The sequence below is a fragment of the Taurulus bubalis genome, assembly GCF_910589615.1.
Source record: "Taurulus bubalis genome assembly, chromosome: 7".
In the NCBI taxonomy this organism is placed as follows: Eukaryota; Metazoa; Chordata; class Actinopteri; order Perciformes; family Cottidae; genus Taurulus; species Taurulus bubalis.
Window position 1 is genome coordinate 23,161,865 of NC_136595.1, and position 24,281 is coordinate 23,186,145.

Below are 24,281 nucleotides of genomic sequence, written 5' to 3' on the forward strand. Positions count from 1 at the left end.
CCTCCATTCCTCTTCCTCTCCTCAGGTAAGGTGCACGGGGAGAACAGTCTGTGATACCGGATCCTTCACCTGGGAGCGAGAGAAAGGCGGGGCCTTCAGAGAAAGGAGGAGGGGGGATGACACTGCTGTGTGGTTATGAAAAGCAGCTGAAGAATGGTTATGAAAGCAACCGTGTTTATCTACATCTGTGGTCGGTAGAGCTTTGTGATTGATGACTCGCCTGCATCACCTGGCTGCGAGTGCTCCACAACGCCCACAGACAGAGCTGGCTAATGATGCAGGTAAGTTGTGTGCGTTGTTTTCTATTTCAACAACAACAACGCCGCTATTAACACTTGTACAAACAGGATTCATTAATAATAAAAGAGACCATTTCATTGTCCCCCCCCTCAGGCTTTACTCCGTCTATTAATTTGTTGACAAATGTTTTCTGATTACTTGGCAACCGGTACAATATAGCGTGCTGATTCTTCTCCATGTTAATCCTCGCAGGTTTGACTCAGACGGTGAGAGCTGAGCAGCCTCGGGTCTCTCTCACCACCATTGCTCATCCAGCTTCCAGCAGAGATCCAGTCAGAGGGGTTGGTCATTTCTGAGTGTTTCACCATACGGGGGAAGAAAAACAAACACGTCCAGAGTTGTCTTCAATTCACATTTCAACATTTTGTTTATGCGGTCAAGAAGTCAATCGAGGGTGTGTACAGCTTGGAGAACTTCCACTGAGGGTGCCTGCTTAGATCCGCATCAGTGATTTTCTTTGTTGTGCTACGTCTTCATGGTAAAGCAGTGTAATGAGTAGCGAGACCATTTCTTGAAGAGGGACACAAGCAGCCATTTCACTCCCACGTCTCCAAACGTCTCCACAGCATCATGGCCAAGGAAAGCCTTGAATCTGGTACGTCTCTTTTGATCTCCATCTTCCTTTTTTTCCTCCACCTGCTGCTCTCTGTCTCTTTTCCTCACTGTGTTTACTGACACTGAGGCGTTCAGCGTCTAGGATTTTGAAGTGAATCGTTGTGTAACATTCATATCCATTTACACAAACTGTCAGTGTCATATAAAGGCAGCAGCTGTTATGTGATCTTTAATCTGGAAATATTCTCCTATTGGGGATCATGTTTCTTCAGCAGATGCTAATAGAGTCGTTTTAGGCCTTCTTGAGGTCCTAAATGGGCAACGCAAGACTCCCTTTGAGCTCAACAGCAGCCCACTACACACACTCGCAGAAGCGCGCATACACACTTCTGTCCATCTGTTGTCTGCAGATGTAAATAATGCATGAAATGGGTTTGTAAATGGGTTCTGACAGGCCTTACATGGGAGGTGAGGGCGAACGGCCGTCACTACCACAAACACAAACAGAAGAAATCCTTCCTGTGCTGTCGCTGGGGGAGATACACGGTGAGTCACTCGCGCTCCTCTTCCCCTGCACACGGTAAACGTAACACCTGTTGGCATGCTGATGCACAGGTTAATGTGCTAATGTGTGTTTCCCCTCGTGCTTCTCCCTCTGGTGCTTTTCGTGCCGGTTGCCAGGACAATGTGCTCCGCAGCCACAAGTACTCCCCCCTGACCTTCCTGCCCCTGACGCTGTTTGAGCAGTTTCAGCGAGTGGCCAATCTCTACTTCCTCCTCATGGTGGTGTTGCAGGTCAGACCAAGCCTCATGCTTTGACTATCTGACGTGAGTCCCTTTTTATGGGCTCAGCTTCAGTGTTAAATGTATCATGTTTACAAGATTATTATCAGGATTGTGGGACACAGTATGTTTGTTTTATTTAATTATGTGCAGACAGTCTGAAGTCATGGGATTGATACTGATATGAACTTTGATCTACGTATGCAGTTCTTTTAGATGAAATGTACCCAACATCATGGCCGGTCATGAGTGATTTGGGACGAGGCTCATGCAGCAACATTACCTTTTATATTTTCCATTCAGAGAAAAAATAAGTCTTCACCAAATGTTCTTGTGCTGACTTATGAATGGACAATTTTGAGGCATGTGGCCCATTGTTTATTATAAGCTTATGCAACGCCCCCTAAACACTACATACGGTTGCCGTGTGCAGATACTCTGACACATTCCTAACAAATCTGTAAAAAGAAGAAGAATTTCAGCAGTAGAAAAACAAGGTACTGTTAAACAAATTTAAACAAAGTAGACATGTGATTTTTTTTTTTCCAGAGTCAGCACTAGTGGTACGAGTAAATCAAAATGCATCGGAAGAGCAGCTGAGCGCGTGAAATATCATCCAAGGGTCTTTAACCCACACATTTTATAATTAATGTGTTTAAAAAAAATCAAATTTAAAATGCAGGTTTCCTTGCTTTGAAAACAAGACTTTGCTCACCCACTTTTTTTTCTTATCGAAGAGAAGCACAAAGATACAAAAGCATTGGAGAATCCCAGAAATCAATGAGTGTTAAAAAACAAATAGTGGATACTAACAAAAACAAGAGGAAATTGTTTTTCTTACATCGCTTCCTGGATGAAGACCATGACCTACTACACATATAGATATGAGGGGCGGGAGGGCAAATTCACCTCAACCAAAAAGTTATTTAGTCACTTAATCCTGACATCATGAGTTCCAGAGTTCAGTTTGACAAAACTCTCTTAACTCAAGGTTCACTTACTATCTTCTTCCAAATTGTTTATTATCACTTGTGCAAGGACTTTGTGTTTTTGTGTATAGTTTATACAGTATGTGTGACTCCATGTTTCCATGGGTGTGTGTGTGTGTGTGTGTGTGTGTGTGTGTGTGTGTGTGTGTGTGTATTCCTGCTTGCGTGTGGTTTCCAGTGTGTCCCTGCCATCTCAGCCATACCTTGGTACATCACCATCATCCCGCTGACCATTGTACTCTCTGTGAGAGGGGTAAAAGACCTTGCCAACGACATGGTGAGACCACCAGTTCCTCCCTAGTGTCCCCTACACTACTCCCCTCATCGATGAATCCACCGCTCACACACACACACACACACACACACACACACACAAATGCATGATCTTAAACGCAAATATACGAGCGGCCTGGTGCATGCATATATGCACCTGGCACTTAAGAATGCGCGCACTCTTCTCCCTCCTTCATTGTCCGCATTGACTCCTTGTCCTCTCCTCATTGACTAAACCAGTCATCCCAGTAGCATTAATTTTCTCTCCCATCATTAAAGCTTTTCCTTTTAAATGCAGGCGTGATGTTTTGCATGGAGAATTCTCTGGTTAAGTGCATCACTGAGTTACGGTCGTTAACAGCTCTGGGTGAAACGCTTGCTTGACCCCTCTCTATTGACTAATCATTTAGTGGAGGGTGTAAATCTCCCAGCTGGTGTCACTGTAGAGTCCCGTAATGGCGGTTCTCCTTTCTCCTGTTCAACCTTTCACGGCCACCCTCACTCCCTCTCACACGCTCTCTGTCCATCACTCTTTTTCCTCCATCCGTCACGCTCCTCCGTCTTATCTCTGTCTCTTTTCTCATTCTCCTTTTTGTCTCTCGCTGTCTCTCTTCCATCTCTGGTTCAGGCAAGGAGACGCAGTGACGCCAAGATTAACTCCCGACCCTGTGACGTACTCATCTCCCAGAGGTGAGGACAAAGATGGTTTGTTATTCTCCCAGGACTTCCCGTTTGAAACGGCCCTGTAATGAAGCTCTAATGAAGTGTGAATGAGTGAATCCCTCGATGGTCCCTTTGTGCATTAGAGCAGGGCAGAAACATTTTCCACACCCATTGGAGGACATGAACTTTGACCAACCTCTTGATGACATCTTCTCCTTTCGGTGATATGCTGTACCTTGTGAACTAAGAGACAATGTCAAAAGATAATTTCTTCACCAGACTTATACCGACAACTGCTTGAGAACTGGAATAACGCAGTTATAACGGATATCATTTCAGTTAAGGACACTGTACTAATTTAGTCACATATTAAGAATACACAATGTTATCGGAACCTTTTTGGTATTGGCAGAAAAAGGCTTTAAAATTAGATCTGCAAACAGTTGAAAGGTGCAACAATAAATGTCTGTAGTATGGAGGTGCATTGGTTTGCAACTTGTGAAATGCATTTTTTCAGTTTTGTTAAAAAAATTGATTTGCCAAAGTTGAAGACGTTTTCCCATTTTGCCCAGTGAATGTGTACATTTTGAAAAGCATTGTATTTTATGTCTGCAGTGATGTATTAACTCCACTACAGGAGAAACTTTATTCTGCAAAAGTGTTTATATCAAAGAAAATCCAACATTGTGCATCCCAAAAAAAGAGTTCACTTATAGAAGGAAGGAAAACATTTCTGTGTTCCTGAACTGTATAATGTGTTAATACATAGACCTGCTCTGCTCTTGTTTTTGATGAAAACACATTAATAATGTAGACGTATACTGTTATAGTTGGTGTGTCATGTTAGTTTATGTATTTAAAGTAAATCGTTTTGGGTTTGGGTATTTTCAAATTTGATAGTGTATTTTCTTTACATTTGTGTCTTTTAATATGAAATCTAGTAAAACATTACTTCTGCTCTATGAAACATAACGTTGTTGTGTTTGTATATACATATATATGGTAGCATTGCATATCTAAGAGATCTGTGACCAATAAACTATGTAAAATGTTATCATATGAAAGCCGTTGATAATATTTGCTCACCCTATCTGTCTCAGATTCAACAAAGGCCAGTGGAGGGATCTGCATGTGGGAGATGTGGTGCGGATCCACAAAGACCAAGTCATCCCTGTGAGATTTTCAATTTTTCTAAAAGACAGAAATTACCAGCAATATAGAAAACAAAGTGTCTGAGTAATAACTGTTGCATATGATCGTATAAAATACTTGTTAACCTCTATAACCTGAAAGCATCGGAGTCTTTTCCTGCAGCTGCTAACGCTCTAAACGCTCCACATCTCTATTTGTGTGTCCAGTAACTTCTATTTTATTTGACTGGTTTCTCTATTTCCTCCCAGGCTGACCTTCTCCTTCTGTGTAGTTCAGAACCTCACAGTCTGTGCTATGTGGAGACCGCAGATATCGACGGGTAAGAAACTAATCTGTTCTCTCAATCTACCGCAAATTCAACATTTAGTTCCTTATATATCATGTATCTACTTTATGACTAGTAATAGTGGTCGGAGTAGCAGTAGTAGGATAATATTAAAACAAGTAAAAACAATTAAGTTCTGCAACATAAACAAGTATAGTATACAGTATAGTGTAAAAATATATAATTTATATATACTTTACATTGATTTTCGATGCCCACGATCTTCAGGCTCCTGTTCTGTTGCCATGGGGACAACGGAAACTTGGTCACTTCTAAAGGTCTAAAATAATTTCTACACTCTGTGTGTCACATCAGAGGCTTATGGCGGCTCAGAGAAGTGTGAAAGGTCAAAGACACACACGAGTCTCTTTGTTTCCAGCTAGAACCAGTGTGAGAGGTGAAAGTGCTTTGTAAAAACTTTTTAATGAGTCTATATTTAATAAATTAATTTCTTCCAGACTTCTAAACAGCAGATGTGTGACTTAAGTCATTTTGGTCCAAGTCTCGAGTAAGTCCCAAGTAACTCTCCCCTCCTCTATTATAAAGCGAAAAGACATGGTATCAGTACCTGCCTAATAATTATATTATTGGCAAATGTAAATAACCTGTTAAAAAAAGTATGACAATGAACACAGTTTGTATAATTATTAATATTCAGTGAAAAAAATATAATTAAACGAACATTACAGACGTTCAAGTCAACTTTCTAGTAGTGTGTTTTCTGTCCGGTCCCCTAAACAGTGACTCGAGTTGACTCGAGTCACAATGACTCGAGTCCACATGTCGTCTCTAAACAGTACGGAAATGTGATCAATCAAACACATTAATATTACATACCCCTCTATGTGTGTACCAACTGCATATTTCTGATGATTGGATCAACTGTTTATCTATGGCTGCAGCTTTAGTCTCATTAAGTACGCAGATGATATGGCAGTGGTGGTTTTAATGTTTAAAGGTAATGATGAGTTGGAGGTGTCCTGCATTAAGCATATCAACAATCTATTACCACGGTGCCAAGAGGGTGCTTTGCTTATAAACGCAAACATGACTAAGGAGCTCGTCAACGATAGGGGTGGGCAGCCGAAGTGTTGGCCAATTACAATTGAGGACCAAGCTGTAAAGACAAAGGGTAGTTTTAAAAATGTAAGAATGAGTTTAACTTAAACTGGCAATGCAGAGATTGTTTCTTTTAGGAAATGAAACAGCTCTGATGTTGCCAAAGAAGTCCTGAGGATGGTTTACATTATTCTAGAGGAAAGTGTCATTTCTTACATCGCTTGCCAGTATGGACAAAAAGAAAGCTAAAAGAAAAATAGTCGACACTGCCAGCAAGATTAAACGGACAGCTGGTTGAGCTGCACATTTCACAAACCAGGACGAAAGCAACAAGTTCAGGACCCTTTACGTCCTTTGTGTAATGAGTTGGAATAACATCTAATTTATTCCATCCTCTGTCATTTTAATAAACAATTCTGATTTTCTATTTTTCTATCTTAAAGGGAGCGTTTGTGAAGCCCGAGACAATACGAGCGAACAATAAAGATATCCATAAAAAAAAAATGTCTTTTCTTCCGACAGAGAGACGAACCTGAAGTTCCGGCAGGCGCTCAGCGCTACACACGACGAGCTGACCTCTCAGCCCTCAGAGGAGACGCTCGCTGCCTTTAATGGTGAAGCTATGTGTTTCTTATTAAGAATGCAAATTCAGATGTGTTTCTAAAACGAAGCAAAAACAAACAAAGTAAACCGACGTAAAAGCAAATGTAACCGCTCACTTTACAGGCGTTGTTTTTTGCGAGGAGCCCAACAATCGGCTGTACGTCTTCAGAGGCCAGCTGCACTGGCGAGGAGAGAGTTCTCTGCTGGAAAATGAGCACGTCCTCCTGAGGGGAACCGTCCTACGCAACACAGAGTTTGCCTACGGCGTGGCCATATACACCGGTACATGTTGCAGGATTTATTCAGCGTCGAGAACGGGATATCTGGGGAATTTCTATGCCTGAGAGGTTTAAATGGGACAGTTTTTGTTAAAAAAAATGGGTTAAAGCGCTGCTACATGACACAATGCCCCATAGAGGTGTATGATAACAGAGATAACAATGTTTTTGTGTCCAGGCCACCGATCCTCATTTCACCTTCTGCTGTGGCCTCCGATTGTTTCAATGACAAATTTTATTATGTGGAATACATTACACTGCTAATTATGGACAGTACTTAACTCTTGCAGCTGTGTCTTAAATGTGGGTCTGTTAACGTCTGGCAGATTACAGGCTCTTCCTGTCTTTTTAAGTGATCATTGATCGGAGATTACTGGACCAGGCGGAGGTGTCATGGATCTCACTGCTGTGACCCTTTTCAGTTCTGGTAAAGCAGATCAATAGATCAAATTCTTCCAGAGATGGTTTTATACCATTCATCAGGGACTGCCTATTGGTGTGACCCCCGGTTCAGCCTGATTATAACTCTTAACCCCACTCACACTCGCTTGACACACCCTACTTTAGATTTTGCATGATCAAGGTTGATGTTGTTGTAGTAAGATGAAGTTGGAGTCAGTTTCTGTCCTTGAACAGTTTGAAGATATGGAACACATTCTCAGACAAATTGAGTTCTCACTACCAACTCGTCCAATACGGACGCTTGGTCAGTAGCCTTCAGCGTCTAATGCTGCCGTTAGCGTCTGTAGAGGCGCTCGTCTTTCAACTCACTCCAATGTAAATCCATCAGCATCATTCTTAGATGGTCAGAGCAACTGACGTAGTGTAAAGAGCGACAAAAGCTGGACTGGTCAAACAAACACACGACTTTCACCCAGGAGACCTCGGTTTATGTTGTGTTTATGAAACCTAGGTCAGTGTTGAGTTATTTTACCATAGTTTTGTTCCGTAACTTCAGTACTTAACCAATGCCGCAGATGTATTATTTTTAACCCCAACTACGATATTTTTCTAAACCTATTCTGCGTAAATCAACCTAAAAACTAAGGAAACCTACTTTATTAGCCACTTTATTTCGAAAAGGGACAGTTTGCATGTAATGAGCAGAAACTGTACATTTCAAGAGAACATGGAGGTCTATTTTTTCAAGACTGACACGTCGTTCCTGAAAAGTCCAAAACTGACTCTATAAGGGTATTTAGGACTTCATAGTTTGAAGTGTTGGACCACTGACCAAGTGTCTGCATTTGAGTTGAGTTGGGAGTGAGAATGTGTTTTCTCGGTATGTCTATGAAAGATTGAGACATCACCAGAACACAAACTGTGATACTTTGTTAATCCCCGCAAGGGAAATTCTCTCTGACCTCTCAGCAGACGGGGTCAAACACCCCCAGGAACTGCTAGGGATGCGGTATCTTGCTCAAGAGGCTCACTGACACGGGGGCTTGAACCTTCACCCTCTGGCTGCAGGATGGCCTCACGACTCGCTCGGGCAGGCCGCCGGAGCAATAGCATCTAACAGTTGTCTGCTCTGTACCAGGCGCGGACACCAAGATCATGAGGAACTGCGGGAAACTGAGAGTGAAGAGGACTCGAACGGAAAGAGTTTTCAACAGAGTGGTGATCGGGGTGAGTGGGTAAAGGGCAGGTGGACGACGAGCACGAGGCAACTCGCGGAGTTATTCTAAACTGTGTGTCTGGATCTGTAGATCGTCCTGTGTGTGCTGCTCACAGCTCTGTTCCTTGCCATCGGCGCTGGCGTGTTTTCGAGTTGGGTCATGAGCCACACAGAGGATGCATCTCTTCTGGTGGTTGACGACAATCCCGCTTACACCGGGTTCCTCATCTTCTGGAGCTACATCATCCTGCTCAGCCCGGCCATGCCCATTGCTCTCTACATCTCGTTAGTTCCACCTACAACACTGCACTCAATAAAGGGAAACAGACCTGTGTTTGTGTGTGTACATGTCTTACTGTGTATGTGTCTTCCATGTCTGTGTGTCCACAGGTTTGAGGTGATCCACTCGGTCCACAGCCTGTTTATCGGCTGGGACATGGACATGTATTGGCAGCCGGCAGACAGACCAGCCCAAGCCAGGAATACCTCACTGAACGAGGAGCTCGGCCAAGTGGGATACCTGCTGAGTGACAAAACTGGGACCCTAACACAGAACCATCTGCTCTTCAGACAATGCTGCATAGCTGGGGAGATCTATGGTACAATATAAACTGAAACCAAACCATTTTATATTATATATACGTAAATCTCCCTGTATTTTTATTCTACGTCTTTTAATATTTGAATAGTCCTTCTTATAAGAAAACAACGACTCAATGCCAGCACTTCTACTTATTTGAAAACGAAGTATCTTAATCTGATCTCAAACTCCATGGCTAGTTCAAAATTACATTTTCAACCACTCATTTGATCAACTTCAACAAGTACGGGAATTAAAATCAGCTTTTTCATTTCACAATGCATCTTCACTGGACCTAAAGGGATTCTTCAGATTTTTTTGAAGTGAGGTTTTATGAGGTACTGATCCAAAGTCAATGTATTACCTACAGATGGCTTTCAGCACACCCCCAGTTTGGAGAAACCGATAGGAGTACCAGCAGCCGATAATTAGCCCATAAGACCCTACTTTAGAAAATCCAAACTATTCCTTTACTGGTTTAAACTCGTTAAAAAAGAAGCTTGCATGATGTATTTCCTCTTTTTAATTATGCATATCGTCCCTTTTTTACTATAAAATAGCACTATGTGTTAGCAGCATCTCTGCCAAGTTTGACTTTAATTAAGTGAAGTTAAATATTTTTAGTAATTAATTTAGTGCAGATTTCGTGCACCGTAGTTTTAGGTCCGCTGAAAGCAAAAATGCCCTAACTTTCTTCCTGGACCTTGGACGCCTCTGGTTCCACAACAGAGGGGCTCTGCTCAAGCAGATGCACCAATACATACCAATGCAGTATCGTTTAATCCATAAGTAAGTCATATTTCAGTTTTTTTGGGGCTTTGTCTGACAGTGGATTTGGGGCAATTGGCGGATTCCGTAGATTCCAGAAAGGTGCGCCAATCATGTGTGGCATTAAGCTAGGGATATACAAATTGATATTTTCATAACTTGGGGAGCTCTCTCGAGTCACTTTCGAGTCCTTCGAGTCATATTTATGGTTTATGTTTATATTTATGGTTGAATTGTGTTATAAACATGTACGTATATGCTCTTATAAGGCCAGGCTCTGCAGTTTTTTTTGCTATTTCACATCAGTGGACGTCAGACTGAAGAATTCTGCCCCCAGTTTTGGGGGCACCTGGGGTTTATAAATAAATGTACTCGTGTTGACTATGAATTGAAGACAATTTAATTAATTCTCTTCCCTTTTTGTAAAAACTTGATACTTACTAATATTTATATACTTTCTTACATAATACTTTGGATAACAGAGTTTGATAATGACCACAGAGCCAAGTGTTGCCACTGGCTCACAGTGGGGCAAAGATCCCTCTGGGGAGCCGGCTTCCCCGAGAGAGACAACGGGAGACACTTAACATGCTCATATCCAACCGACACGAGTCCATCTACTAAATATTTAACACCATCTCTGCCCACTGAAGACTAACTGTAATTGATACCTTGTCAGAATCGCATCAACCAGATGTCTGAGCCTCTTCCCGGTTGAGCCGTTTTTTTAAGTTTTAATTTTAGTTTATATGCCAATCATGTACTTTAACTCCATTTCAAATACTTTTTGCAAGTTATTGAATGTGATAATTTCTCGAATTCCACAGGTGATCCATCAGTCAGGGCAGAGGACACAGAGGTACAACGACTCTCAAATCTGCAATCTTTGAACTGTAATTTGTTCTTTCTTTGCCTCTTCTTTGCAATTTAATTCAAAAGTATTCTCAAACCTTTGTTTTTAAGTGAGAGGATCACAAATATCGACATGAAGGTGAAACATTTAGTGAAAGAACCGGAAACATTGCAACGATCTCTGACACTAAAATCTGAACAACGCTGTTCAAGTCATCCTGTACTTATGTTGTTCTTTCCTTATATAGAACATTACTTAGTATAAAAGTAACATTTTGCACAGATGTTCATGCACATACAGAACAAAATAAAAATAAATAAAATGAGGAAGAATATTGAAATAAAAAACAAACAAAAAAACGACATTTGGAAGCTGTGAAGTGATTAAGTATCATAGAAGATAGGAATCAAGATATCTCTCCTCCCTAGTTGCAGCACTGTATAATATCAGTGACCCTCTTTTTTCCCCCCTTGTCTGTGTGCAGCCTATGGACTTGAGCTGGAATCCGTTCTCCCGCGGTGGGCTGTTCATGTCGGCTCCCGGCCTGCTGGAGAAGCTCCGAGGACAGCAGTGTCCACTCAGCCGGCAGTTCCTCAGAGCGCTGTGTCTGTGCCACACCGTCACGGCCGAGTGGAAAGAAGGTTGTGTTTGTGTGAGAGTATCCACTTCTGTTAGTGTCAACTCTCATCCTCCATCTGAGAAAAGTTGTTTACATCCACCTCACGTGTTCGGCTTCATCCCTCCAGAGGCTCCGGTTTACCAGGCTGCATCCCCAGATGAGGAGGCTCTTGTCGGTGCAGCCAGGGAGCTGGGCTGGGTCTTTCTCTCCAGGACAAGAGACTTTATCGTTGTCTCCGAGCTGGGTGTCACTCGCCAATATCAGCTGTTGGCGCTGCTGGACTTTACCAGCAAGAGAAGACGCATGTCTGTACTGGGTGAGAGGAGCCATCTAAATACACACAAACAACCAATATACAATCTCTTCTTATCTTTTATAATTGTACTTATGATAAGTTCTCCCATGTCAATTTCTTTTCTGCAAAAAGGATCCATACTGTTTTTTTTCGTTTTTTTTCAGTGCGGGAGCCGGAGGGTGGGTTAAAGCTGTACTGTAAAGGGGCAGACATTGTGATCCTGGAGAGACTGCAGAAGGACTCTCCATATCAGGAAGAGATAGAAAGAGCCCTGGAGGTGAACTGGAGTTTCTACTGAACCATTAGTGTGGGGTTAGAGTCTACTTTTTATAAGACACTCTTAGTGTCTTTTGGTTTCCATTTCAGTATGAAAGAAGTATTTCACCACTGGAAAGATAGGCTTTTCATAAAACTAGGCTTTCAAATGATATGCAAAAATATTTTTTTAATCGGGGCAACATGACCAGAGAACACAGAGAAATAGTTTTGTGGTTTTCTCTTTTTCTCAAAAGTAGAACACCTACAACAACCAGAATGCACTGGGCTTGTTGCCACCAATACAAAGTACATAGGGAATACAAAGTACAATAGTATTTTTAGTGAGAAAAAAAAAAATGTTTCACTTGTTTTACACTACTGTGTAATTTTAGAAGAAAAAAAAAAACACTTTGCTTTGGGAATATCTTGACCAAATGAAATCCATCCAATAGTTGTGAAGATCATCCTTGAAAGCCCAACATGGTGAAGCTAGAAGGAGGAACGCCCAAAACTATAGAGTTCATCCTCTGGGGACAATGAATCTATGAATACAATTTCATGGCAATTTATCCAAATGTTGTTGGTGGTCTGGCCGAAGTACCAACATTGCTATTTCAAGTCCAAAAGCACATGTACTTAAAGACCACCTTTGTGCAGTAAAGGTATTTCTCCATTAATAATAATAATTCGTCAAATTAAACAGTTTATTGTCTCTTCGTCGTGATCTTAGATAGATAGATAGATAGATATATACTTTATTAATCCCCAAGGGGAAATTTCTTGTCATAGTAGCGCCGTACAACTTGAAGATGTAAATAAACGCACAAGATAAAAGATAAAATATATAAAGAAGCAACAGGGATGAAAGATATATACAAATAAAATAAAAATAAAGTAAAATATAAACATATATATATATATACACAAAATAATAGAACTAACTGGAATGAATATATTTACAGCCGCAGAGTGTATTCATTAATTAAGCAAATTAAATGTAAACAATAGATAGTGCAAAATGCAAAGTATGTATGTTATTTGTAATAGCATACACGTATACAGTGATGTATACTTCTGTACTCAACTAACAATATTTTCCACAGCTGTTCACACTTTTTTGGCTGATTATCAAAGCATGTACACAACCTTCTTGATCAATAGAATGTTCAAGCAATCTAGTTGAGGCATAAACCGCAGTGTTTATCTCGTGTTTATCTCGTGTTTCCTTCGTCAATTCTTCAATTCTGCCTATAATAATGTGTTAACTTATCTTCTGCCAGTTGTTTGCCCAGGCATGTCTTAGGACTTTGTGCATTGCGGTTCGATCGGTTCCCGAGGAATCATGGGAGCTGTGGAGTAAAACTCAGGCCCAGGCTGCTGCCATGGCGACCGTTGACCGCGACACACTGCTGGAAAAGCTACACGATCAGATGGAGAGAGAGCTGCAGGTGGGCTCGGCCTCAATGTGATTCTCACATGTTTACTTTCAGTACCCCTATTAAAGTGGTAAAGTCGACACGGGTACGTCTTTAAATCCAGCCTCATGGTTTCTGCCCTTCCCCAAATGAAGTTCTGCATGTGTGGAGCACAGAGTAACTCACTTGAACTTTCCTTTTTTCGTAGCTTATAGGGGTGACGGCGATCGAGGATCGGCTTCAAGAGGGCGTTCCTGAGACTATTGCACTGCTTCAACAGGCTGGCCTTAAAGTATGGGTACTCACTGGGGACAAAAAAGGTATTGTGACATACTGAGGCAGGAGATGGAAAAGGCGCCTTTTTGACTGCTGTGATGCAGTGACACGTCTCACTGTGGTTTCCGTCTTTCTCCATCTTTGCAGAGACTGCAGTGAATATTGGATATTCTTGCAAGCTACTGGATGCTGAGACCAGATTAGTGGAATGGCAGGAGCTGAGGTTAGCAATGATACAAATAGAAATAAATACACAAACACACGCATGCGCACACTCACGCCAGATCATTGATCTTTGTATGTTTGCCCTTGCAGACAGATACTCCAGTCCCCAGACCCAGAGGTCATTTTCTTCAAGGCCAGACAGACAGAGCTGTGGGCTGTAGACAAGCAGTCGGCTGGAGCAAAGACCGCCGTGGTCCTCACTGGACCCGAGCTGGTAAACACTGGGCATACAGGCAACGGGTTACTCCATCCAAATGGCCAATTAGCTGTCGTCCAATAGTTTACAAAAGACTGTATGATGAAACACTGTGTTGCTAATGTCTGACAATGGGAAAGGGACAGTGGAAATTCAAGGCTTTAGGCATTGGTCACAAAATATATTTTTCTTAATCCTGCAATACTTAATGACCTCGTCTGTTTGGGTCAAATTGATCTTTATAAGCGGATGATTATTATAACCAATTCATTTTTGTTTTGCTTTATTTCTCATGCAGATTACCATTTATTTATTTGTTGCATAAATATATCATTTTAAAAGGACAGCTTTGCCACTTGATGAATTGTATTTACTGGTTCACTACGCTGTACAGCTGTTTCAAACAAAGCTTCAACTACAGTTGCTTTTCCCAGTGTGCATTTGTTTTCCGTCTTCAACACTAGCAGCCTGGCGGTTTCTCGTTGTTTTAGTAATCTTCACAAGGTAGGCCGAAGAACAACTTTCACGACTTGTTTTTTGACAGTTTTGTCATAAGCTTCGAGGAGACTACGCTTCTCATGGAAAGAAAATTACTTTATTTTTCTCCCGTCATGATTTCAATGTAAATGCAGTACCAACCTCAGCTAGCCAGCCGGAAGAAGGCGGGTTCGAGCGAGGTAAATGTTCATGGGAGTAAAGTACGCTTTAGGCTGACTACTTGACAACTATAAGCAAATGTAGTTGTATCGGAGTGATTATGTCCTTAGCATTTTGATCACCATGAGCGGTTTCCACTGGACTTGATTTTTGATTTTTTTTGATAGATAGATAGATACTAGATGAGGAGCTACATGAGCATTATTTTAGTCATATTTGTGCCTACCTAATAATTGTCCAATATTCACTCTTCTTATAGCTCTATTTTTCTCTATCAACTTCTGAGAAAATGATCTGCCATATCTTCATGGAAACCAAACAATTAACTCCGTAAAATAAGTTTTCCCGCCCTATGAGATGTCAAAGCTGTCTGTCTGAAACCCAAAAGTAACGGTGGAGTCTCCAAAGGTCCTGCAGAAGGGCCTTTATATATATATATATATATATATATATATGTACATTATAATATAACCAAAACTGAGCGGTTTGACGGTGTTGTGCTCCAGGCAGAGTTTGAGCAGAGACCAGAGTGGGGGGCCTCGTTCATGAGCCTGGCAGAGCAGTGTCAGTCGGTGCTGTGCTGTCGTGTCACACCTGGACAGAAGGCTGACATCATCACGTTGGTCAGGAAACACACCCGCGCTGTCACCATGTCCATCGGGGACGGTGCCAATGATGTAAATATGATCAAGAGTAAGTCAGGTAGAATGAAAAGACGACAGAGATGTGTGTTTTTAGTTGTTCATTTTTTGTATTTTTGCCAAATCTTACTAATCGGTGTACTAAATAACTTTGTGTCCATTGTGCTTTCTGCTAATATGTTTTTACATTTTCTTCCTCTTTTTCCATCCGTGTCTTTTCCTACTGTTCCCCGACACCAGCGGCTCACGTTGGCGTGGGACTAGAAGGAGTGGAGGGAGGTCAAGCAGTGCAGAACGCCGACTTTGCATTGTCCCAGTTCAGATTCCTGCAGAGGCTGCTACTAGTCCATGGACGCTGGTCCTACCGACGCATTTCCTTCTTCTTGCTCTACTTCCTGTTTAAGACCTGTGGCTTTGCTCTTGTGCACATATGGTTCGGTTTCTTCAATGGCTTCAGTGCTCAGGTTAGACATACATGGATGAGACTTAAAGGGATAGTGAGGATTTTTTTAAGCTGGTAGTCAAGTGGATGACGGTCGACACATTCGTAGTTTGGAGAAACAGGCAGGAGTGTTGGCACGTGAGCGAAGCAATGTTCTGCTCTGGATGGCAGCAGCAAAACAAACACCTTTTCAGGTGGGAAAATGTGTTTTTAGTTGCTACATTTAGATAATTTCTACCACCTTTCCGACCAGTATGTTCTCTTCAAAACCACAAGAACAAAAGCAGTACTTTTACCTCACAGAACAGAGGATTTGCTGGTCAACCGCAGCCTCGATCCGTACTTGTATAGCGCTTTTCTAGTCTTCCGACCACTCAAAGCGCTTTAACGCTACATGACATCATTCACCCATTCACCCACTGATGAGAGGAGCTACCTATGCAAGGTGCCACATCAGGATTATCCACCATTCATACACCGTAGGCACAGCTACCGGAGCAATTTAGGGTTAAGTGTCTTGCTCAAGGAAACATCGACATGGACTAGCGGGGCCGGGTATCGAACCACCGATCCTCTGATTGAAGATACAAATAAACGCACAAGATAAAAGATAAAATATATAAAGAAGCAACAGGGATGAAAGATATATACAAATAAAATTAAAATAAAGTAAAATATTCACCACTACGCCACAGTCGCCCAATCGGTCAGTTTGTTTGTGCCATTGTGCGTCTTTGGTGAATCTAAACTAACCCGTTAACACACCAAAGTCACACAATGATCGAGGCAGCAGTAGACCAGCAACTCCCGGGTCCTGCGACATAAAATTACTGCTTTTGTCAAAGGACTGTTGTCGTTTAAATGGATCTTCAGTTCAGGTAAAGCAGTGAGGTTTTGCTGCTGTCGCTGCCCATGGCCGCACATTGCTTCTCTCCTGCCTCTCCCGACTCGGGGCGTGACGACCGCCATCTGCTGTCGGTGATACGCCTCAGTCAACCCCGCTTCCAAAAATGTGACCCATCCTTTTAGAGTCACATAATAAACTGAAGTTAAACATGGAGGAAATATTCTGCATTCACTCCGTTGTGTATTTCTCTCCTGCAGTCTCTGTATGAGAACTGGTTCATCGCTTTCTACACCGTCTTCTACACAGCTGCCCCGATTATGTGTGTGGCCTTCTTTGAACAGGTGAGGCCGTTTTTACGAACTCAATAATCCTATTTTGATATTTCATTATTGATGTTATTAATGCTTCGTCCTGTGTCTTTGTGTTTTTTTAGGACGTGAATGCAGACAGCAGCCTGAGGTGGCCGGAGCTATACAAGTCTGGACAGAGGCAGGAGCTCTCCAGCCCTCTCGTGCTGTGCTCATCACTCCTGTACGCCGTCTACACATCACTCGTACTCTTCTTCATCCCGCTAGGAGTCTATTACGACACAGCCTACGACTACCAGACCATGGCAGTCACTGTCGCCATGGCAGCCACGTTCACTGCCACCGTTGAGGTCAGGATCCCACTTTTCATAGATGCAAGCAAACCACGGAAACTCAAATTCTATCAAAATCTATTGCGAGATTAGATATTATTAATATTAGTACATAATTAACCTGCGATACACCCTCAATTAATTTAACTATTGATATAATAATGGAATGTTATTACAGTAAAAAGATCTTTTATTCAATAATGTGTTCATTTTGAAGTTATGGATTCTAATTTCACTAACTGCAGCTGGAGAAGCCAAGCAAAAGGCAAATTATGATGACAATTAAAATGAATTGAAAATGAGTCTGTGTTGAAGAGGTATTGGATAAGAGCCCACAGGAGCGAGTGGTGATACTTGCTAATGTGACCAGATATAATCAGGTTGGGAACAGAGGGTGAGGAGGAAGGCTGTTTATCCAGATTTCCTCCTTTTACAGTGTTTCTGTTTGTCTTTCAGATTGCGCTGCTGACCAGATACTGGACGAAGTTTAATGTGGCAGCTGTGTGTGTCTCTGTGGTGCTTTTCTTCATCAGTACCAGGATCAGCCAAAGCACCTTCCTGTTTCAGAAATCACCCGTAGACTATTTCTTTATCGGTACATTTCTGCTCCTCTCGGCGCACGCCGACTCTATTCACTTCTGCCATTTGAGGGGCGTTGCTCCCGTCTGTGGTCATTTTAACATCCATTACTGCAGGAACTGCTGGACATGATTTCCCTTGGAAGCAAATTATGTTTATCTCTCCTATTGTTTGTTATTGTTTGTTTATTTACACCTCACACACTTAATATACACATACATACTTGCACTTTTGCACTTCTACTGTTTAAGTTTAATTTAATTCCTACATTAATACTGTTCTTTTTTCTTTCATCCCAGCTATTTTAATTTCATTTTTTCTTAGTATTATTATTGTATATATCTTTCATCCCTGCTGTTTTTAAATCTTATTTTTTGTCTGTAAATTGCTGCTACTCAACACCAAATTTCCCCTTGGGGATTAAAAAAGTATATATTCATTCATTCATATCAAAACAATTGTTGAAAAAAGAAAAAGAAAAAAAATCTAAACACGCAAGAAGAAATGTCAATTTTAATGATTTTTTTAGTGTTGATCCGTTGATCTTCCATCGTCCCTGTGAACGTGTTTGATTGCTCTGTGTGTGCTTTTCATCAGGTGTGTCTGATAAGGCCTTCATCGATCCGCTTGTATGGCTCGCAGCTCTGCTCGCGACTTGGACGGCTGTCCTGCCCTCAGTGACCGCTCTGGCTCTCAATGTCATCCTCACCGTGCATGACAAACACAAGGTGAGTGATCTGCAAGACGGCGAGACGCTTTTTCATGCACTGATCATTTCTGACATTTTGGGATATGTATTACGATATTCACTTGAGTGTCTTTCAAAATGCATGTAATTTTTTCAGAAGATATCTTTAAAGGCCGTTTTCTCAAAAAGAGTTTTTTCCCCAGACTGTGAGTCAGAAATCTCCACTTCAGTAGCATACAGTACATACAGCAAACTTTCCAGTTTCATTCCTATCTATATTCTGAAGGGTTTGTTCATATATCATTCATAGAACATTTTAGTCCTAAAAACATGGTTAAAAATGTTTTTTTTTATAGAGGCTGAAAAAAGAGTGATGAAAAGAAATATTTAAAATTCCATCTGGAACCTTTGACTCTAATATTTCAACAAAAATAAACAAGAATGGTGAACCTGCCTTTATACAATGTTCAGATTTTGGTTTGGGAAAATGTAGTTAAAATTTCAGAAAACTTGTGATACAAAAAAAATAATTGTCTTAGTGTAAGTAATCAACTAGGTTTCATAGTGATATCTATTATCACGTGTTACCTATTCACATGTAGTGTTTCCCCTTAAGACAGTATGGACAAACATGTATATTTTAAAACTAAAACTGGAAATGAAAACATTTAGCAGTCACCTGGATGTAAAAACAGATATCCATCCAAATTGGTGGGATGATTAAGCAAACAGCAGAAAGCTCCTGTACATCAATCTCTGCCTTTTTCTCAAACTATTGAACACAGTAATGGAATATTGTCAGTATATTTCTCCGTAATTATTGTCCAGTTGTGTGCATCCTATACTTAGTCGATGAGTCTAAACACATAACTGTTTGACTTGAGGACCACCCCAATATGATACTGAATTTAGTTGCCATTTCATGTAATTTTGGAGTTGTAAGAGGGCGGCGCTGCGTACTTCATCTGAGTTGTTGTGGTTTAATTTAAAACAAGAACATGCAGCTGTAATGGTAAATGGTCCCTCTCACCCGTCTGTGATGTAGGTCCACAGTGTGTCCCGTCAGCCGGTGGAACTGAGGTCAAAGTTGAAAAGGGGGACGTCTCTTCGCCGTTCCTCGTACGCCCTCTCTCAGGGCGCCGGGCCCGGACGCCTCATCACTTCAGGGACCTGCATCCACAGCACCGTGCCGACGCTGGATGAGAAGGTGGCTTCAAGTAATTACCCCACTGACTCACGTGGCCAAATTCACATAAAGACCAATAATCATGTGACCAATGGCACGTGACTTGTGATTAATTAAGGGGACGATATTTGATAATATAGATTGTTGCTGCAACATAGAATTGAAAACATGTTTAATACCTATCTGAGCCTGCATCTTTTGTATTGCTACTTTTTACAATAAAGTCAATTATATAATATACAATATACAGTGTGTACTATAAATCTTGTTTATTGTCTTTACATTGATGGTGTACCTCTACATGAACATCTCTGATCTTTATTGTTTGAGGTACAAATCTAATTTCCATCTGCTGGGGTCATGGGGGAATTTCCTTTTGAAGATCAAACCAAACACAATAAACCGACAGCACATCTTTGTTTTACAATTGTTTTTATTTGTTAATTTATTTCAAAACACGCAATTTTACCCATATTATCCTTTTAAGTTTTTATTTTTCTGTAACAGTTATTACTCAGATTTTTTTCCTTCACAAAAGTCTCAACTAGAGTGAAACTAAAAGTCCTCCACAGGCTCTCCGGCTTCTGCAGTGGGAAGAGGGAAAAGAGGCTTTCTGACCAGACGGAGTGAGTGGGTTTATCCCTTGTTTCTGTGTAGTTGGAGGTGTGTGTTTGTGTGTGTGTGTGTGTGTGTGTGTGTGGGGGGGGAGGAGACTACACCAGGGTATGTATGTGTATGTGTGTTTTAAGTGCAAGAGGTGGAATGTCCACATAGCCGGTAAATCACAGGACCCGTAGAGCAGCCCAGAGAGCTCAACCTTATCTCCTAGGTTTGGTAGCCAGATTGTCGTACCTCTGATTTCATCTTTGGTTTCAGCGAACACTCTCAAAAGGCAGACTCACCCTCTCCGGCATGTGCCTGTGTGTGTGTCTGTCTCTGTGTGTGTGTGTGTGTGTGTGTGTCTGTCGGTCCGAGTGCAATATAAGCCACCGTCTCCAGACGACTTTGTAAACTTAGGTAAGTACAATGTAAGCGTCTTTGCATTGATTGTGGCCCTTCCTTGGCGCTGGGGACAAAGACAGTCGAACATTGTAGAACAATGGAGCCGTAAGCGGGGGAGGAACAGCTTGCGAACATCAACATGGACTCCATTTTGATGTCAATGGCAGTTTGGGGCATTCATGTAAAGCTGTATGACATCAGTGTGGTGAAACATGGGGCGCTGTAGTGCTCTCCTCTCCCCCAGACACTCGCTACTGTACCCTGAGTGACTGGGGTTTCTCCGGCCACTCGGGGCTCAGGGGGGCGGGGAAAAGGTCATGGAGGTCAAAGTGTGAGCGGGAGTAATGTCGAGGGGAGGGGATGGGGTAGAGGGTTGTACACTCTGACCCAGCAGCAACGATTAAGATTGGGGGGGTCAGGTGTTTGCATAGTTCTCTGTGCAAAAGCCACCAACCGGAGCCATTTTTTATTCCTCGCGGCTGGTTACATCATCATTAGATTAGCAGGAAGTCGTGGTGGGTGATGGGGAAGTATGGTCTTTGCACCACAGCTCTTGTTCTCTACTCCTGCAGTGCACTACATTTTGGCAGTAGGGGGACGCAGGAGGGTGAAACGTGACAGCGGATGAGGAGGGAGTGAATTTGAAATGTTTCGGTTTGGAGCGTCGCGTAACCGAGTCAAGCTCGATGGGATGGGGCGCTTTGGTAGAGCGGAGGGGCGATGGGGCAGTCGTTTGGCAGTCGGGCACAACAGCTCGCCACAATTCAGAGAGCCTCTTTTCCCTTGGTTTTGTTCTTCCGTCCTCCCCTTCCTCCTCCCCACTGGCCTGCCCTCTCTCTACCTTTTTTTCTTGTTTTGAAACTGATTGTCTTCTACCATCACAAAGACACTTGGTTCTGATTGATTAACAGGTAACAGAAGAGGGAGAGCACAGTGTGACTGGGGGTGTCTACACCAGTCCCATTGGCGACATTCGATCCCACGGTGAAATGACACGCACATACGCTGTTTGACAGTCAATGCTGGCGACATTTCGGGCCGGATCATCAGTTGCCAAATGGTACTGCGGTTGGTTGGTCGGTCAGTCAGTAAGAAATGGTTTTCAAATTTTTCGCATGACAAATATTGCAACCCATGGCAAAGGAACATTAAAAAAAAAAGAAACACTTTGTCTTCCACGTAGGTACAAATGAACACACATACACAGATTGAAGAAAAGCATGTAGACAGACATACAGGTATATTCAAGGCCGCTCGGGCCTGTGTGTGTCCCTCTGATTAACTCCAAGTAAACAGCCCGTCTTTGGAAAAGCAAGACACACATTTCAGGACCCGAGTGAGGACCACAAGCTGAGGAATGAAGATTGAATGCTATTGATTGGGAGGAGAGGAGTTTGACCTCCCCCAGCACACACTGCCCCCTACTGTCTGGATTTATATACATCAAAGAAACAGGGGGATAGGGGAAGGGTTGCAACAACACATGCACACAACCAGTGAATCCAACAGTGACAGAAATTCTAAAAACAAGGACCCCTCCAATGCCTAAAACCCAAATCCTCCCACCCTTTTTTTTTTGTTTGTTTTGATAACCAAAATATCCCCCACCCCTTCTCCACCCACTCCCAAGTCTTTCCATCCGCCTCCTCTCCCCACAAAAACACAGGTCATTCCTGTTGGTTTCTATACAGTTATACAATATCCATGCACAAAAGAAAAAAGCGCACCTTCTTTTCAATAGGAGGTGCTGGTCTTTAATATTCTAAGAACATCAGGAGCACTTGAACACACCCAGGAACCTTCAAACGTAACTGTGAAATCTTTTTTTTTTTCAGAGAAAAGACAAAATTAAAGGCAGAAGAAAGCTAACAATAAGTAAAAGGTTATTCCTTCTTTGGTTTAACATCACATTTTTGGTAAAGCATTCAGCCCAAATCATATTTTTGTCATTTCTTTTCTCTTTTTTTTGGTGTTATTTTCCTTTTACTGTACCCGACTTGGATAGAGCTTTGAACTAAACATCTGAAGTGAGACAGCTCTTGCCCCCTTCTCTCTTTCTCTCTCTCTCTCTCTCGATTCTAGCCTTCTCTTCTGTCTCTTCTTTTCTCACGTAACCCTTCACAGAAACATTCACAATGTCTTTTCCTTTATGAAAACAGTAAGTACATGCCGTAGCAAAAACAAACAAGAGAACGTACGAGAAAAATGAGCAAACAAATAAAAGGAATTTAACAGTATAAAGCTTCAAGTCACAAGTTCCAAAACTAACTATCATAGTATCATAGTTTCATAATCATTGTTATCATTAGCAGTATTATTTTCAGTTTAAATTACATAAAGTTTACATGAAATGTTTTTGAGGTATTTCAGAATTAATTGTCAACACATGCCTACCGGGTCTTAGCACTAGCCAGGGGGAGAGGGTAATAACTGGACGCGGTGGAGGGAGGAGAGGATGTGTGTCTATAAACTGTCAGTGATTCGTCCTCACTGTTCTAGTGAAGCCTCTGTGCTTACACGTAGTGGAGAGAGAGAGAGACATGAAGTGTTAAGGTGTAAAACTAACGCCCTGCGAGCGCCTAGAGCCTCGGCCTTTCTACCCCCCTCTTTCTCTGTTACACAAAAATATCTCTGATGCGAGAGAGGTAAAGTGGCCGAGAGTCTGAGCACACCGGGCGGAGAGGGGAAATAAAAAACAGGAGGGAAAAAAAACCGTAAAGGCTCTGAGCTACTAGAAGATCAACGATATAGTAACAAAGACTCTGACAGATTAAAGAGTAACATATCATTTTGTTTAAAATAAATAGTGTATAGAAAATGTTTTATAGACTTTCTACGTGATAAAGTGCTTGTATTCTAGTGTATCAAGATGGAAAGTCAATATGGGAGAAAATGCTGACACAGCCCCCACTCTGTGTCCCTCTCTTCGCCCCCCCTCCTCCCTTCGCCTTCCGTCCATCCAATTATGGGTGCGTTGTCTGAATGTGAGTGCATGTTTGTAAATGGGTGTGCAGCTATGTGCATGCACCCGCATTTCTGTGTGTGTCTGTGTGTGTGTGTGTGTCCAGTGCAGTCCCACCCGTGGTTGAAGGGAAAAGGCACTCAACTCTGTCTGCAAGGCAGCCACCTCCTCCTGTGTGGCACGATGCAGTCCGACTGCGCTGTTTGTATGAGTGTGTGTGTGTGTTCCTGTGTGTATGTGTGCGTGTGTGTGTGTGTGATATCAGTCTGTCTATAACAGTTTTGAGCAAAGAGTGGGGAAGGGGGGCTTTTTTTTTTTTTCTTTTTTTTTCTTTTTGGGTTTGTGTCCCCCTAGGCAGTTTGGGACCGGTAGGCTGCAGTATCTTTGGTATCAGTGGCGGTTTCACAAACCACTCAGCTTAGTGAGGTAGCCACATTGGTTCTCACTACAAACAAATGTCATTTTGTCAGTCCAATACCTAGAGCTGAATCTAGCTATTTACCTATGCTCACTGAACTGTATACCACAAATCGATTTTCGCTCATCATCCTTTG

At 42.0% G+C, this 24,281-nt stretch overlaps 1 protein-coding gene across 1 annotated transcript; it reads left to right on the plus strand.

Moving 5' to 3' along the window:
- Positions 1-211: 211 nt before the first annotated feature.
- On the plus strand, positions 212-19,937 carry atp8b3 (ATPase phospholipid transporting 8B3; the record flags this gene model as incomplete). The annotated part of the gene is made up of 27 exons (XM_079220818.1): positions 212-281; positions 493-506; positions 1,537-1,650; positions 2,806-2,904; positions 3,529-3,590; positions 4,664-4,736; positions 4,964-5,034; positions 6,622-6,713; positions 6,826-6,984; positions 8,521-8,609; positions 8,690-8,883; positions 8,989-9,197; positions 10,774-10,805; positions 11,284-11,440; positions 11,546-11,734; positions 11,878-11,990; positions 13,252-13,419; positions 13,595-13,706; positions 13,810-13,885; positions 13,978-14,101; positions 15,247-15,433; positions 15,622-15,845; positions 16,928-17,011; positions 17,104-17,328; positions 17,767-17,905; positions 18,487-18,617; positions 19,623-19,937. The coding sequence occupies 27 exons, from the start codon at positions 212-214 to the stop codon at positions 19,863-19,865; spliced, it is 3,450 nt and encodes a 1,149-aa protein (XP_079076944.1). The 3' UTR covers positions 19,866-19,937.
- Between the last annotated feature and the right edge of the window lie 4,344 nt (positions 19,938-24,281).